This window comes from Mytilus edulis, chromosome 7 (genome assembly GCF_963676685.1).
Source record: "Mytilus edulis chromosome 7, xbMytEdul2.2, whole genome shotgun sequence".
In the NCBI taxonomy this organism is placed as follows: Eukaryota; Metazoa; Mollusca; class Bivalvia; order Mytilida; family Mytilidae; genus Mytilus; species Mytilus edulis.
This window is the reverse complement of record NC_092350.1, coordinates 92,410,750-92,429,832: the sequence shown is the minus strand read 5'-3', so window position 1 is coordinate 92,429,832 and position 19,083 is coordinate 92,410,750. Positions and strand designations below refer to the sequence as shown.

General features: G+C 36.1%; 1 protein-coding gene across 1 annotated transcript in view; it reads left to right on the top strand.

The window, feature by feature from the left end:
* LOC139482466 (uncharacterized) overlaps positions 1-15,654 on the top strand; it is a 34,267-nt gene extending 18,613 nt beyond the window's left edge. Inside the window, exon 2 of the mRNA XM_071266370.1 lies at positions 14,032-15,654. Coding sequence (XP_071122471.1) covers positions 14,032-15,122 — 1,091 coding nt within the window. The 3' untranslated portion in view covers positions 15,123-15,654. The remainder of the gene's footprint in view (positions 1-14,031) is intronic.
* The last annotated feature ends 3,429 nt before the right edge of the window (positions 15,655-19,083 follow it).

Below are 19,083 nucleotides of genomic sequence, written 5' to 3'. Positions count from 1 at the left end.
CTTACAGAGGTAGTTACTGGACTGTAGATACCCTCGGGACTTACAGAGGTAGTTACTGGACTGTACATACCCTCGGGACTTACAGAAGTAGTTACTGGATTGTAGATACCCTCGGGACTAACAGAGGTAGTTACTGGACTGTAGATACCCTCGGGACTTACAGAAGTAGTTTCTGGACTCTAGATACCCTCGGGACTTACAGAGGTAGTTACTGGACTGTAGATACCTTAGTTACTGATTTGTAGATACCCTCGGGACTAACAATCCACCAGCAGAGGTGGTTACTGGATTGTAGATACCCTCGGGACTTACAGAAGTAGTTACTGGAATGTAGATACCCTCGGGACTTACAGAGGTAGTTACTGGATTGTAGATACCCTCGGGACTTACAGAGGTAGTTACTGGATTGTAGATACCCTCGGGACTTACAGAGGTAGTTACTGGACTGTAGATACCCTCGGGACTTACAGAGGTAGTTACTGGACTGTAGATACCCTCGGAACTTACAGAAGTAGTTACTGGATTGTAGATACCCTTGGGACTTACAGAGGTAGTTACTGGACTGTAGATACCCTCGGGACTTACAGAGGTAGTTACTGGACTGTAGATACCCTCGGGACTTACAGAAGTAGTTACTGGACTGTAGATACCCTCGGGACTTACAGAAGTAGTTACTGGACTGTAGATACCCTCGGGACTTACAGAGGTAGTTACTGGACTGTAGATACCCTCGGGACTTACAGAAGTAGTTACTGGATTGTAGATACCCTAGTTACTGGATTGTAGATACCCTAGTTACTGGATTGTATATACCCTCGGGACTTACAGAGGTAGTTACTGGACTGTAGATACCCTCGGGACTTACAGAAGTAGTTACTGGACTGTAGATACCCTCGGGACTTACAGAGGTAGTTACTGGACTGTAGATACCCTCGGGACAGAAGTAGTTACTGGACTGTAGATACCCTCGGGACTTACAGAAATAGTTACTGGACTGTAGACCCCCTCTGGACTTACAGAGGAAGGTACTGGACGGTAGATACCCTCGGGACTTACAGAAGTAGTTACTGGACTGTAGATACCCTCGGGACTTACAGAAGTAGTAACTGGATTGTAGATACCCTCGGGACTTACAGAAGTAGTTACTGGACTGTAGATACCCTCGGGACTTACAGAGGTAGTTACTGGACTGTAGATACCCTCGGGACTTACAGAAGTAGTTACTGGACTGTAGATACCCTCGGGACTTTCAGAAGTAGTTACTGGACTGTAGATACCCTCGGGACTTACAGAAGTAGTTACTGGACTGTAGATATCCTCGGGACTTACAGAAGTAGTTACTGGACTGTAGATACCCTTGGGACTTACAGAAGTAGTTACTGGACTAGATACCCTCGGGACTTACAGAGGTAGTTACTGGACTGTAGATACCCTCGGGACAGAAGTAGTTACTGGACTGTAGATACCCTCGGGAGTTACAGAAGTAGTTACTGGACTGTAGACACCCTCGGGACTTACAGAGGTAGGTACTGGACGGTAGATACCATCGGGACTTACAGAAGTAGTTACTGGACTGTAGATACCCTCGGGACTTTCAGAGGTAGTTACTGGACTGTAGATACCCTCGGGACTTACAGAGGTAGTTACTGGATTGTAGATACCCTCGGGACTTACAGAGGTAGTTACTGGATTGTAGATACCCTCGGGACTTACAGAGGTAGTTACTGGACTGTAGATACCCTCGGGACTTACAGAGGTAGTTACTGGACTGTAGATACCCTCGGGACTTACAGAGGTAGTTACTGGACTGTAGATACCCTCGGGACTTACAGAAGTTGTTACTGGACTGTAGATACCCTCGGGACTTACAGAGGTAGTTACTGGATTGTAGATACCCTCGGGACTTACAGAGGTAGTTACTGGACTGTAGATACCCTCGGGACTTTCAGAAGTAGTTACTGGACTGTAGATACCCTCGGGACTTACAGAAGTAGTTACTGGACTGTAGATACCCTCGGGACTTACAGAAGTAGTTACTGGACTGTAGATACCCTCGGGACTTACAGAGGTAGTTACTGGACTGTAGATACCCTCGGGACTTACAGAAGTAGTTACTGGATTGTAGATACCCTCGGGACTTACAGAAGTAGTAACTGGACTGTAGATACCCTCGGGACTTACAGAGGTAGTTACTGGATTGTAGATACCCTCGGGACTTACAGAGGTAGTTACTGGATTGTAGATACCCTCGGGACTTACAGAAGTAGTTACTGGACTGTAGATACCCTAGTTACTGGATTGTAGATACCCTCGGGACTTACAGAGGTAGTTACTGAATTGTAGATACCCTCGGGACTTACAGAAGTAGTTACTGGACTGTAGATACCCTCGGGACTTACAGAGGTAGTTACTGGATTGTAGATACCCTCGGAACTTACAGAAGTTGTTACTGGACTGTAGATACCCTCGGGACTTACAGAAGTAGTTACTGGACTGTAGATACCCTCGGGACTTACAGAAGTAGTTACTGGACTGTAGATACCCTCGAGACTTACAGAGGTAGTTACTGGACTGTAGATACCCTCGGGACTTACAGAGGTAGTTACTGGACTGTAGATACCCTCGGGACTTACAGAGGTAGTTACTGGACTGTAGATACCCTCGGGACTTACAGAGGTAGTTACTGGACTGTAGATACCCTCGGGACTTACAGAGGTAGTTACTGGACTGTAGATACCCTCGGGACTTACAGAAGTAGTTACTGGACTGTAGCTATCCTCGGGACTTACAGAAGTAGTTACTGGACTGTAGATACCCTCGGGACTTACAGAAGTAGTTACTGGACTGTAGATACCCTCGGGACTTACAGAGGTAGTTACTGGACTGTAGATACCCTCGGGACTTACAGAAGTAGTTACTGGACTGTAGATACCCTCGGGACTTTCAGAGGTAGTTACTGGACTGTAGATACCCTCGGGACTTACAGAGGTAATTACTGAATTGTAGATACCCTCGGGACTTACAGAGGGAGTTACTGGACTGTAGATACCCTCCGGACTTACAGAGGTAGTTACTGGACTGTAGATACCCTCGGGACTTACAGAAGTAGTTACTGGACTGTAGATACCCTCGGGACTTACAGAAGTAGTTACTGGACTGTAGATACCCTCGGGACTTACAGAGGTAGTTACTGGATTGTAGATACCCTCGGGACTTACAGAAGTAGTTACTGGATTGTAGATACCCTCGGGACTTACAGAAGTAGTTTACTGGACTGTAGATACCCTCGGGACTTACAGAGGTAGTTACTGGACTGTAGATACCCTCGGGACTTACAGAGGTAGTTACTGGATTGTAGATACCCTCGGGACTTATAGAGGTAGTTACTGGACTGTAGATACCCTCGGGACTTACAGAAGTAGTTACTGGACTGTAGATACCCTCGGGACTTACAGAGGTAGTTACTGGATTGTAGATACCCTCGGGACTTACAGAAGTAGTTACTGGACTGTAGATACCCTCGGGACTTACAGAGGTAGTTACTGGACTGTAGATACCCTCGGGACTTACAGAGGTAGTTACTGGATTGTAGATACCCTTGGGACTTACAGAAGTAGTTACTGGACTGTAGATACCCTCGGGACTTACAGAGGTAGTTACTGGACTGTAGATACCCTCGGGACTTACAGAGGTAGTTACTGGACTGTAGATACCCTCGGGACTTACAGAAGTAGTTACGGTTATATTTATTTAAACTGCAGTAGATACGGATTTCAACAAAGAAGAATCACCATTACTGCTGGAGGTCAAAATTTGTAAAATTTAAACCTATGGTTGTTAATTTCTGTGTCATTTCAGTGGTCTTTTTTGGAGAGTTGTCTTATTGACAATCAAATCACTTCTTCTGTTTTATGTATAGACTCCGAGGACCTGATAAAACTGTATGGTATCGAATAAGAAACCAAAACTAAACTTTTTGACAGTTGTGTCCGTTTAGTTTTTCTAGAAGGGTTAGCATTCACGGTTAACGTGCTTAGACTGATATTAGTCATATTAAAATGTTCATGGAACAATTTCCAGCCGCCATTCTCGCTGAGAAATCGTGGGCGGTTTGTGATATCGGAAATCAAAAACTTAATCTTAATAATTTTCAATATTTGTTGCATGCAACCAATTAATTGATAATAGTTACCGATTAATTATTAAATATAACATTCGTTAACGATTAATTGTTGACCACATAATACACATATTTCAATGGTTGTTAATCACACTGTAAAATCGGTATAAAATATTAAAGAAGGATTTGAGGGGTGAACCTAAGGGTGTATTTAATATCCTCAAAGTTCTAATCGCACACGAAAAACATTTGATTAAATATTCAAGAAGGAAGGGATTGGTGTAAAATAGTTGTGTTTTACTATGCTTAAAGTCATTGTTACCTACGATAAAACAATTTATCTTCACCTGTTACTAAAATAAAGACATTCTTTGTTTGAAAGTGGTTATAACTGCAAATCCCTAAATCCCCCTATTTATTTAAAATATTAAATAAACTCATCATAGATACCAGGTATACGCCAGACGCGCGTTTCGTGTACAAAAAACTGATCAGTGACGCTCGAATCCAAACAAGTTTTAAAAAAGCCAAATAAAGTACGAAGTTGAAGAGCATTGAGATCCAAAATTCCTAAAAGTGTTGCCAAATACAGCTAAGGTAATGTCACACATTACTTTGGCACTAAATTTTATATTTCAAACTGTCTAATTATATTGACTTTTTTTGTGTACATTTCGTATGCAGCAGGCATATTTAATTTATTCAATACTATTAATGATGTCAAAATTCGCTATGAATTCACATGTCCGAAATATGTACAAAATCTTTCTTCAAAGTAACACCAACGAATACATAACGGCCCGTTGTTTTTATTGGTGAATTTCAACGTTTATAAGTACGCCCGCATTAATTCCACAAAATCTTCCGGAGTCGGTTTCACAAAAACGTACTGAAATGAATCATTATTATATCCTTGTATGAACGTATTGGTATGCTTGACTTTATTCTTACTGAATAAGCTTAACTTTCCAGAAAAGATCTATTTGATATAACAACCAAACATTTACAAAATCTCACACTTTTTTTCTATGTCATTTTCTCTTCACAAACATTATGAGAGGATAAAGTGGGTTTACAAAATAGAGAATAATCTTTGGAAAAAAAGAATCAAAAAGAAAAAAAAAAAGAAAAAGGAAAGTAAAGTATAAAGAATAGAAAATGATGTACATCATATCAAGAATAAAGAAAAAAAATCATCAACCATTAAAGAAGACAAAACAAAACGACCCCTCGTCTTTTTTAAAGACTTTTATCTATATCAATATTAAAATGACGACCCCTCGTCTTCTTTTATCTATATCAATATTAAATTGAACATAATTCAATATTGGATAATACATTTTGCGCGTGTGCAACTAAATCCTACCTTGTGTCTGAGACTACTATAACACATGTGTTATAGTAGTCTCAGCTTGTGTTCAATATGTTTTAACAATGTAAATTAACCCCAAGACAAATACATTAATTAAAAAAAAAAATCGATTAGAAATGAAATTAATAGAAACAAATTATTAATTTCAACTTTATAATTTAGAAAATAAATCACCTTGTTCCCATTAGGATACGGAATACAAAATATCGTCTACTTCGAGATTTCAGTTTGAAATGTCAAGATTTTGATTGTCGTTGACTTTTTATTGGGCTATAGTTTGGAGGTCATTGATCAATCACGTGATCAATCATTTTCGGTGAAATTACTGTCATGTTCTGTTATTACTTGATAAATAATCGCCAGATCTGCATACACAATCATTAATTTACTTCTTTTACAAAATATTTCATTCTGGAGAGGTGAGAGGGTTGTATCAATGAAACAAAACTTTCAATGTTGGAGCTTATAACTATTTATTTTTGAAACAAACGTATATATTCGTCTGATGAGAGTTGCTTATGACAAATCCGAGGCCAATTTTCCAAAATTTGAATTTTATATCGAGTTAAAGGGGAAAAAATATATGTTTTTCAATGAATAAATCTGTCGCTATATACGGTAGTGACCATTGAAACGTCGAATCTGTATGATGACCTCTGGATGACCTCATGGTGTCATTTGGTATTGTATGATGACCTCTGGATTACCTCATGGTGTCATTTGGTATTGTATGTTGATGGGTTTCCTTCTCACTAAACAATTCTCCATACATCTTTTTAACTTTACATTCCAATTCTCGATGAACTATCTCAATGAATCAATGGTTCGTACGCTCTCATACTTTGACTGAACCTCTTAAAGTAAAGAACATATCTTTGTAAGGAAATTCGTCAAAATTGAACCATGCTCTTGTTTATATCAACAACAGACGTAAACTTTATACAGTAACAACGAAAATAATGCAGGACGACTATTGGGGTTTTGTCAACATGTTTATTGCTAAATGAAGGAAACATGACATTTATTGAGACCACTTTATACATTAACTCTATTAGAATGATTTAATTTGATTAAGGGAGTTGCATTTCAACTAATTTACAAATTTAAATCGATATCACATTTATAGAAAAATTATTCCATGAATCCATTTTGATATAAATCTAATTAGAAAAACTACAAACTCCGTAAGGAATTCCGTACCGTAAATTTTCACAAATGTAATCAAATAAATATGAAATGAAAATAAATGTTTTACAAAAAGATAAAATTTAAATTTTGGATGTAACGCGTCTTCTGATTAGCTGACGTTATTTTGTTATGAGCCCATAGACATAATCTAGTCATGTGACCGTGACGTCATCAACGTTTTTTCATGGTTTTCTACGGTTTAAAATGAAATTAAAAATTAAATTATAAGAAATGACTGTAATTTTTTTTCTGTTTATTCGTAATAATATAAAAAAATGTGGTGCACACTGTTAAACAACCCGCGTTATTCAGTTTGCACCAAATTTTTTATGTTATTTCTTCATAGACAGAAAAAATATTACAGTCATTCCTTAAATAACAGAGATACATTTCAATTACACTGACAAATTGAGTTTATAAACAACGCATATATTATTCTTTAGGGATATAAATTGTCATCCGCAAGGTATACTAAATAACATCAATAGTACAAATGACATTTTGTTTCATTCATATATTTTCAATATCTTATTAATCATGCAAATTAGTCGTAGCGCCTCAGATTTCAAAAGTCAATTCAAGAAATGTTATTGGTATATACGTACAATCTTATAATGTCAATGTCTTCGTTGATTTGAAAAATAATAATAAATAGAATATCTTTTTGTATTTAATAACTACATTTGACGTTATATATATTAAATATTACAATAGATGAATTTAATATTTAAGTTTAAAATTAGGAGATAACAGTATTGTATTTTAAGCTCCGACGGCATCAATTGGGGATTTGGTGGTCGGATATTAAGTTTACTGGCGACGCGTAAGCGGAGACAAGTAAACGGGTTTTTGCGACCATCAAATCCCCAATTGATGCCGTCGGAGCTTAAAATACAATATTGTTATCTCCATTCTAATGAAACTGACAGAAAACAACGTTAAAACACGTAATTTAAATTTGTCATCTGCCGTCTGCGCTTGCCCGACGCCCCATAGCATCAATTAGGAGATAACTGTATTGTATTTTAAGCTCCGACGGCATCAATTGGGGATTTGATGGTCGCAAATTAAGTTTACTGGCGACGCGTTAGCGGAGACAGTAAACGGGTATTTGGGACCATCAAATCCCCAATTGATGCCGTCGGAGCTTAAAATGCAATATTGTTATCTCCATTCTAATGAAACTGACAGAAAATAACGTTAAAACATGTATTTAAAATCTGTCATATGCCGTCTGCGCTTGCGCGTACGTCCCATAGCATCAATTGTCAATTGATGCCATGTAAGAAAGTGACGTTATCCAATCAAAATGAACGTTACAAACTTTGTTGCATTAGAATGTAATATAACTGCTTAGATAATTAAAACAAACAGAACATCCAAATCACAAGAGCGGTAAGAGAAAAATAAAGATTCAGAAAGATACGAGAAGCTTGAGTAACAAGAAAATCATGTGAACTCACCAACACACATAAGTGTACGCACTAACAAGCTATACCGCATTTACAGTCAGACTCCCTTTCATTTAAAAAGATTGAAAACAGTTATTTGAGGATTTAAGGATAAGATATTCATGGCATACAAATATTTTTCATCTGCAGTTATAGGCGTATTCCATTCCATATTTAAGATAAGAAACATTTTTGTTAGTTTATTCTGTTATCAACCTTATCTATTTATATTGGTAACATTTCATTACTGGAAAATTTAAGCAAATAAAAAATATGTTTAATCAATTAAATGAGCATTCTTACATATATTTAAAACAATAACAGTTGATTGACAACATATTTGTAACGTTCGGAGGACGTGTTTTTCAACAGACTGTCGGCATCCCAATGGGAACAAACTGTGCCCCTCTACTTGCCGACTTGTTTCTTTATTATTATGAACCTGACTTCATGCAGGAACTTCTTAGGAAGAAAGATAAGAAGTTAGCAATATCCTTTAACTCTACTTTCCGCTATATAGATGACGTTCTTTCACTAAACAATTCAAAATTTGGTGACTATGTGGAACGCATCTATCCCATCGAATTGGAGATAAAAGATACTACAGATACAGTTAAGTCGGCTTCATATCTTGACTTACATCTAGAAATTGACAATGAGGGTCGATTGAAAACTAAACTTTACGACAAAAGAGATGATTTCAGCTTTCCAATTGTGAACTTTCCATTTCTAAGTAGCAACATTCCAGCAGCACCTGCATACGGGGTATATATCTCCCAATTGATACGATATTCCCGTGCTTGCATTTCCTATCATGATTTTCTTGATAGAGGGTTACTGCTCACAAGGAAGCTATTAAACCAAGAGTTCCAAATGGTGAAGTTGAAATCATCCCTTCGTAAATTTTACGGACGCCATCACGAGTTGGTTGACCGTTATGGAATAACCGTTTCACAAATGATATCGGATATGTTCCTTACGTCGTAACTACAATCCCCTTCCCTTTCATGAATGTGACCTACCGAATTAGACTATTTACCGGATTTGTAATCACATAAGCAACACGACGGGTGCCACATGTGGAGCAGGATCTGCTTACCCTTCCGGAGCACCTGAGATCACCCCTAGTTTTTGGTGGGGTTCGTGTTGTTTATTCTTTAGTTTTCTATGTTGTGTCATGTGTGCTGTTGTTTTTCTGTTTGTCTTTTTCATTTTTAGCCATGGCGTTGTCAGTTTGTTTTAGATTTATGAGTTTGACTGTCCCTTTGGTATCTTTCGTCCCTCTTTTAAAGCATGAAAATTACACTTTGTATATAAACGTTTAAATCCGCTGCATATGTTTTCACCTGTCCTATTCTAGTCAGGAACCTGAAGTCGATTTCACAAAAAAAACTTAGGACTAAAAATGGTCGTAAGTCATGAACAATTCAGTATACTTACGATCAATCTTAGTCATAAGTTTTTTTTGTGAAACCGACTCCAGATGTTCAGTAGTTGTCGTCTGTTGATGTGGTTCATAACGTTTTTGAAAACGTCGGTTCCTTTAAAGTACATAATTATATGGTAAACTCGTTTGTTAATCGGTTTTGGTAACTTTAATTTAATATCATTAAATGCATTTTCTGTCTCGCAATATAGAATGAAACAAATACTGTCTTTTCTCTCTAAAAATATGTTGTTGAATAGACTAAAATTAACTTGAAGTGGTTATAAAAAAATTCAAATATATAACACACGTATTTTAAAAGAAGTCATCCAATATTCGATGAGAAACATAAATATCTTTTCAACTTATTTTTCGTTTTCAATGTTTATCATATGCATAAAGTGAGTGCAATTAAAGTTTACCAAACAATAATTATGTTTCATTAACGAAATTTGATTCTGTCTTGGTGTTACAATGAACGTGAACGATCCAATCAGATAAAAGTGATGTATTCACCTCGCCTGTAAACCGGTCGTTTTTAGATATACGGTTTGTACAGGAAGTGATTAAATGGCGTGATAAATCGATGTTTTAATCTTATTCTTACAACACCTAATCTAAAATGGTTATTTGGATAATTTTTATTGTTGTTAGATTAGTTTTTTATGTTTTAGTTTTACAAACTATGAAACCAAACATTGAGAATGAGGAAAAAAAGATTTCCTATTTAAGAGAAATAGTATATCGATTTATCTAAAGACCTTGCTCGTGTTGAGTGGGAGGGAAACTTGAACTCTTATTCTCCTGTTTATAACCATGCAGCAAAATGTCACATCTTTATGACATTTTATTTTATATTTAAGTTAACTATTTTAATATTACGGTTAGTGTTTTATTTTCTAATTCTAATCGTATGTAGTTCTCATGTTTCAAAACCTATTTTACCATGACCTGTTCAGTACAGTTCTTAGGGCGCAACATATGCAAGTTTAAGTATTATAATTTCTATATCTTATGGTATGTAGCTCTTATGTTTTTAAACCTATTTTACTATGACCTGTTCAGTACAGTTATTAGGGCACCAGGGCATGTTTAAGTGTTGCTCTTTATTGTGATTAATTAAATATACGTCTTTGGTAAACGCATACACAAATAGAGTATTACCATAATTCTAATCTGTTTCCTGAACGTCTTGTGACTATGAGCTGAACCCATAACGTATACTAAACTATGGATGTAGTGAACGTCCTGTGACTATGAGCTAAACCCATAACGTATACTAAACTATGGATGTCGTGAACGTCCGGTGACTATGGGCTAAACCCATAACGTATACTACATTATGGATGGAGAGTTGTCTCATTGGTACTCATACCACATCTTCCTATATCTATATAGATGGAGAGTTGTCTCATTGGTACTCATACCACACCTTCCTATATCTATATAGATGGAGAGTTGTCTCATTGGTAATCATACCAAATCTTCCTATATCTATATAGATGGAGAGTTGTCTCATTGGTACTCATACCACATCTTCCTATATCTATATAGATGGAGAGTTGTCTCATTGGTACTCATACCACATCTTCCTATATCTATATAGATGGAGAGTTGTTTCATTGGTACTCATACCACATCTTCCTATATCTATATCGATGGAGAGTTGTCTTATTGGTACTCATACCACATCTTCTTATATATCTATATAGATGGAGAGTTGTCTCATTAGTACTCATACCACATCTTCCTATATCTATATAGATGGACAGTTGTTTCATTGGTACTCATACCACATCTTCCTATATCTATATAGATGGAGAGTTGTCTCATTGGTACTCATACCACATCTTCCTATATCTATATAGATGGAGAGTTGTTTCATTGGTACTCATACCACATCTTCCTATATCTATATCGATGGAGAGTTGTCTCATAGGTACTCATACCACATCTTCCTATATCTATATAGATGGAGAGTTGTCTCATAGGTACTCATACCACATCTTCCTATATCTATATAGATGGAGAGTTGTCTCATTGGTACTCATACCACATCTTCTTTTATATCTATATAGATGGAGAGTTGTCTCATTAGTACTCATACCACATCTTCCTATATCTATATCGATGGAGAGTTGTTGTATTGGTACTCATACCACATCTTCTTATATATCTATATAGATGGAGAGTTGTCTCATTAGTACTCATACCACAACTTCCTATATCTATATAGATGGAGAGTTGTTTCATTGGTACTCATACCACATCTTCTTATATATCTATATAGATGGAGAGTTGTCTCATTAGTACTCATACCACATCTTCCTATATCTATATCGATGGAGAGTTGTCTTATTGGTACTCATACCACATCTTCTTATATATCTATATAGATGGAGAGTTGTCTCATTAGTACTCATACCACATCTTCCTATATCTATATCGATGGAGAGTTGTTTCATTGGTACTCATACCACATCTTCCTATATCTATATAGATGGAGAGTTGTCTCATTGGTACTCATACCACATCTTCCTATATCTATATAGATTGAGAGTTGTTTCATTGGTACTCATACCACATCTTCCTATATCTATATCGATGGAGAGTTGTCTCATAGGTACTCATACCACATCTTCCTATATCTATATAGATGGAGAGTTGTCTCATAGGTACTCATACCACATCTTCCTATATCTATATCGATGGAGAGTTGTCTCATTGGTACTCATACCACATCTTCTTATATATCTATATAGATGGAGAGTTGTCTCATTAGTACTCATACCACATCTTCCTATATCTATATCGATGGAGAGTTGTTTCATTGGTACTCATACCACATCTTCCTATATCTATATAGATGGAGAGTTGTCTCATTGGTACTCATACCACATCTTCCTATATCTATATAGATGGAGAGTTGTCTTATTGGTACTCATACCACATCTTCTTATATATCTATATAGATGGAGAGTTGTCTCATTAGTACTCATACCACATCTTCCTATATCTATATAGATGGAGAGTTGTTTCATTGGTACTCATACCACATCTTCTTATATATCTATATAGATGGAGAGTTGTCTCATTAGTACTCATACCACATCTTCCTATATCTATATCGATGGAGAGTTGTCTTATTGGTACTCATACCACATCTTCTTATATATCTATATAGATGGAGAGTTGTCTCATTAGTACTCATACCACATCTTCCTATATCTATATCGATGGAGAGTTGTTTCATTGGTACTCATACCACATCTTCCTATATCTATATTGATGGAGAGTTGTCTCATTGGTACTCATACCACATCTTCCTATATCTATATAGATGGAGAGTTGTTTCATTGGTACTCATACCACATCTTCCTATATCTATATAGATGGAGAGTTGTCTCATTGGTACTCATACCACATCTTCCTATATCTATATAGATGGAGAGTTGTCTCATTGGTACTCATACCACATCTTCCTATATCTATATAGATGGAATGAGAAATTACTACTTATTTGTTTCTCCATTTTCTATTTTTTTCCATCATATTTGTTATTGAGCTTTATAAAGTTAAGTCACGTGGTTTGTAGGTGTCGACATGGTCGTTCTTTGTTTGTTTAACTTGATGGTGGATAGTATTTCAATGGCAACTGTAGTTTACTATTTTTATATCACCGATGATCTCTACATGATTTGCTAAAATAAAACAATTTAAAATGTCAAAGAGAATTATTTTGTTTCAAGTTGATTTGATTTATTCAATTGCTGTGCTGTATGACATAAATTGATGAATAGCTCTCCTCATATTCTCACGAAATATAGAATTTAAAGTAAATTGCATTTAAACTGCAATGCTATTCATATTATACTTTAAGTTATCAATTCGCCGTTTCAGAATCTAATGCATTCTGGGTAATATTTTCAAAAGTCCAAAACGTCGTGATTGGTTAAAAACGTCCCAAACAATTGAAATTCAACCAATGACGTGACATTATTTTCGTTTTGGGGTACGAACAATGAAATTACCCATGATGCTATAGATTCTGAAACGGCCAATTTTAATATCATTAAAGATCAAATAGTTTAAAGTAAAACGAAAACGTCATTAGAATCTTTATTTGTTAAAATTACAATACATGCACAGTTCAAATGAAAAAAAAAGACAGATTTTCACGCGTGAGTAAACTTGAGTGTTCAATGTCTCTTTGTAACATTTTTATTCTTAATCATTTTTAAAGAATGGTGAATTATAATGAAAGGATTAAAAAAGCATAATTCTCCCTTTTAGCTCTTAAAAGAAATAAACTTACCAATCAAGCTTCAATCAATCAATCAATCAATCAATCAATCAATCAATCAATCAATCAATTAATCAATCACAAATCTAAACTTTTACATACTTTATAACGTTATGAAACCAATAACTAAATTATAAGAAGTAAAACTTAATCCATTTTTCTTAATTTTAGGGGAGCCAGACTTGGATGAATGGAAAAAAGATTTACATTTGAATGACAAACTTATAAGCCAACTATATGAGAAAGTGAATGACTTTTTAATACGCAAAGACTTACAAAAAGATACCAAACATAGTGATGACACGTTTGAAGTGAATATTCCTCACACGAACTTTCCTGTCAATCCAGATGCTGATCGTTCGGACATTTCCGACGAAGATGCGATAGAACAAATGACCGACGACTCCAGCAATGCGAAGCATAAACGATCACCATGTATTGGATTTCGAGACAGTCTAAGTTGTTTTAGATCGTATTTAGCGCTATGGATGTTACAAAGACAAGGCCTTAAAGATCCAATAACACTCAGGAATATCGGAAAACGAGCGTACTCTTTTAGAAATGTAGGAAAAAGAGGTGGTATATACAGTTTCAGAAATATTGGTAAACGCGAAAGTTCATTCTCTCGAAATATTGACAAAAGATATGCATTCCATCCCCTTTCTGATGACAACGACAAATATGATATTTCCAAACGTGACTTCCGGTTTCCGCGATCATATTTCCGTAATGTAGGGAAAAGAAAAGTTAATTTTGAGGGAAACAAAAGAATGGCTTTCAGAAACATCGGTAAAAGATTTTCATTTCGAAATGTAGGGAAGAGGAATGATTTATTTGATCGAATTAATAGAATGGCTTTCAGGAATATTGGTAAAAAGGATTCGTACTTCGGTCGGGACGACAGAATGGCATTTCGCAATATTGGAAAAAAAGATTCAACATTTGGGAGGGATGAGCGCATGTCTTTCCGGAATATCGGGAAAAAAGATTCAACTTTCGAACGAGACGAACGAATGGCCTTTAGAAATATAGGGAAAAGAGATCCATTATTCGAACGAAATGATAGAATGAGCTTTCGTAATATAGGCAAACGAGATACTTTATTTGAAAGAGACGATAGATTGGCCTTTAGAAATATTGGTAAAAAGAGGAGTAGTTTTGAGTTAAGTGGACATGACGAAAAGAGGTCACGATTCGCTGGATCATCATTTCGCAGCATTGGAAAAAGAAACATCGTTAAGGATATGTCCGATGTGTTATGAAACACCCTGAACTATTGTTTGCTCAAACTAACAAATAAAAAGTATATAAGATACATATAAAAAATTATAACACACAAATCATTGAATGTTTTGCCAATGATTCGTTTTATGTTTTAAATGATAAAGAAGCCAATGACCTATGTTACACTATACTGCTGCCTTGGTTTGTCATGTAAGTAAGGGATATTTCTATGTTACACTATACTGCTGCCTTGGTTTGTCATGTAAGTAAGGGATATTTCTATGTTACACTATACTGCTGCCTTGGTTTGTCATGTAAGTAAGGGATATTTCTATGTTACACTATACTGCTGCCTTGGTTTGTCATGTAAGTAAGGGATATTTCTATGTTACACTATACTGCTGCCTTGGTTTGTCATGTAAGTAAGGGATATTTCTTGTTTTGTTATATGACTATTATATCCAATTTCATACATTTCATTTGTTTCCTTATGTTAAGTCATACTATTTCATATTCCTTTACCTTTGTATATATAGAAAGCTCTTAATTAAAGCTTGACCACACGACGAATTTGAGTTTAATCAGGCTCAACTTTACCTATCTTATCCAAGTATGTAAAAGTAAAACAATCTAGAAAAAAAACGTTGCACAATGGAGCTACTAAGATGATGATCTATTTAATTAAACACTTTTAACATGGTAATCAATTATATAAACACTCCGTACAGGACGACCAACAAATAACACAAACACAACTAATTGTGAACTTTCCATTTCTAAGCAGCAACATTCCAACAGCACACGCATACGGGGTATATATCTCCTAATTGATACGATATTCCCGTGCTTGCATTTCCTATCTTGATTTCGTGATAGAGGGTTGCTGCTCACAAGGAAGCTATTAAACCAAGACTTCCAAATGGTGAAGTTGAAATCATCCAATCGTAGATTTTACGGACACCATCACGAGTTGGTTGGCCGTAATGGAATAACCGTTTCACAGATGATATCGGATATGTTCCTTGCGTCGTAACTACAATACCCTTCCCTTTCATGAATGTGACCTACCGATTTAGACTATTTACCGGATTTGTTAACAAAATGAGCAACACGACGGGTGCCACAAGTGGAGCAGGATCTGATTCCCCTTCCGGAGCACCTGAGGTCACCCCCAGTTTTTATTGGGGTTCGTGTTGCTTATTCTTTTGTTTTCTATGTTGTTTTATGTGTACTATTATTTGTCCGTTTGTATTTTTCATTTTGTGCCATGGTGTTGTCAGTGTATTTTCGATTTATGACTTTGACTGATATCTTTCGCCCCTATTTTGCAGGATGGCCAAAATCATAAACACTACTTATATGAATATCAAAACTTAAACAGTGATGAAATGATGACCAATGACTTAAACACCACTAGCAGGATGACCAAGAACCAAAACATTACTAACAAGATAACTAATAACTAACGTAACATAATGGCCACTAACTTCAACCTAAACACTACTAACATGATGACACATAACTAAACACTACTAACAGGATGACCACTAACTTAAACACTACTAACATATAACCACTAACTTAAACACTACTAACAGAATGAACAATAACTAAGCACTACTAACAGGATGACCACTAACTTAAACACTACTAACAGGATGACCACTTAAACACTACTAACAGGATGACCACTTACTTAAACACTACTAACAGGATGACCACTAACTAAAACACTACTAACAGGATGACCACTTACTTAAACACTACTAACAGGATGAACACTTACTTAAACACTACTAACAGGATGACCACTAACTTAAACACTACTAACAGGATGACCACTAACTAAAACACTACTAACAGGATGACCACTTATTAAACACTACTAACAGGATGACCACTAACTAAACACTACTAACAGGATGACCACTAACTAAAACACTACTAACAGGATTACCACTTACTTAAACACTACTAACAGGATGACCACTAACTTAAACACTACTAACAGGATGACCACTAACTAAAGCACTACTATCAGGATGACCTAACAGGATGAACATTAACTTAAACACTACTAACAGGATGACCACTAACTAAAACACTACACAAAGGATGACCACTAACTAAAACACTACTAACAGGATGACCACTAACCTAAACAATACTAACAGGATGACCACTTACTTAAACACTACTAACAGGATGACCACTAACTAAAACCCTACTAACAGGATGACCACTTACTTCAACACTACTAGATGACCACTTACTTAAACACTAATAACAGGATGACCACTAACTAAAACACTACACACAGGATGACCACTAACTGAAACACTACACACAGGATGACCACTAACTAAAACACTACTAACAGGATGAGCACTTATAACTAAAACATTACTAACAGGATGACAACTAACTAAACACTACTTACAGGATAACCACTAACTAAAACACTACTAACAGGATGACCACTTACTTAAACACTACTAACAGGATGACCACTAACTAAAACACTACCAACAGGATGACCACTAACTAAAACACTACTAACAGGATGACCACTTATAACTAAAACATTACTAACAGGATGACCACTAACTTAAACACTACTAACAGGATGACAACTAACTAAACACTACTTACAGGATAACCACTAACTAAAGCACTACTATCAGGATGACATAACAGGATGAACATTAACTTAAACACTACTAACAGGATGACCACTAACTAAAACACTACTAACAGGATGACCACTTACTTAAACACTACTTACAGGATGACCACTAACTAAAACACTACTAACAGGATGACCACTAACTACCACTAACTAAAACACTACTAACAGGATGACCACTAACTAAAACACTACTAACAGGATGACCACTTACTTAAACACTACTTACAGGATGACCACTAACTAAAACACTACTAACAGGATGACCACTAACTAAACACTACTAACAGGATGACCACTAACTAAAACACTACTATCAGGATGACCACTAACTTAAACACTACTAACAGGATGACCACTTACTTAAACACTACTAACAGGATGACCACTAACTTAACATTACTAACAGGATGACCACTAACTAAAACACTACTAACAGGATGACCACTAACTTAAACACTACTAACAGGATGACCACTTACTTTAACACTACTAACAGGATGACCACTAACTAAAACACTACTAACAGGATGACCACTCACTTAAACACTACTAGATGACCACTTACTTAAACACTACTAACAGGATGACCACTAACTAAAACACTACACATAGGATGAACACTAACTAAAACACTACACACAGGATGACCACTAACTCAAACACTACTAACAGGATGACCACTAACTTAAACACTACTAACAGGATGACCACTAACTAAAACACTACTAACAGGATGACCACTTACTTAAACACTACTAACTTAAACACTACTAACAGGATGACCACAAACTAAAGCACTCATAACAGGATGACCTAACAGGATGAACACTAACTTAAACACTACTAACAGCATGACAACTAACTAAAACACTACACACAGGATGACCACTAACTAAAACACTTTTAGGATGACCACTAACTTAAACACTACTAACAGGATGACCACTTACTTAAACACTACTAACAGGATGACCACTAACTAAAACACTACTAACAGGATGACCACTTACTTAACACTACTAACAGGAAGTCCACTTACTTAAACACTACTAACAGGATGACCACTAACTAAAACACTACTAACAAGATGACCACTAACTTAAACACTACTAACAGGATGAACACTAACTAAGCACTACTATCAGGATGACCACTAACTTAAACACTACTAACAGGATGACCACAGTAATGACGTTGCTGTCATGTTGTAAACACGTTCTTACCACATAATAGTAACGCTGCTGACGGTTGTAATTACGTTGTGATCACGTTGTAAATTTGTTGTAATCACGTTGTTACGATGTTGTAAT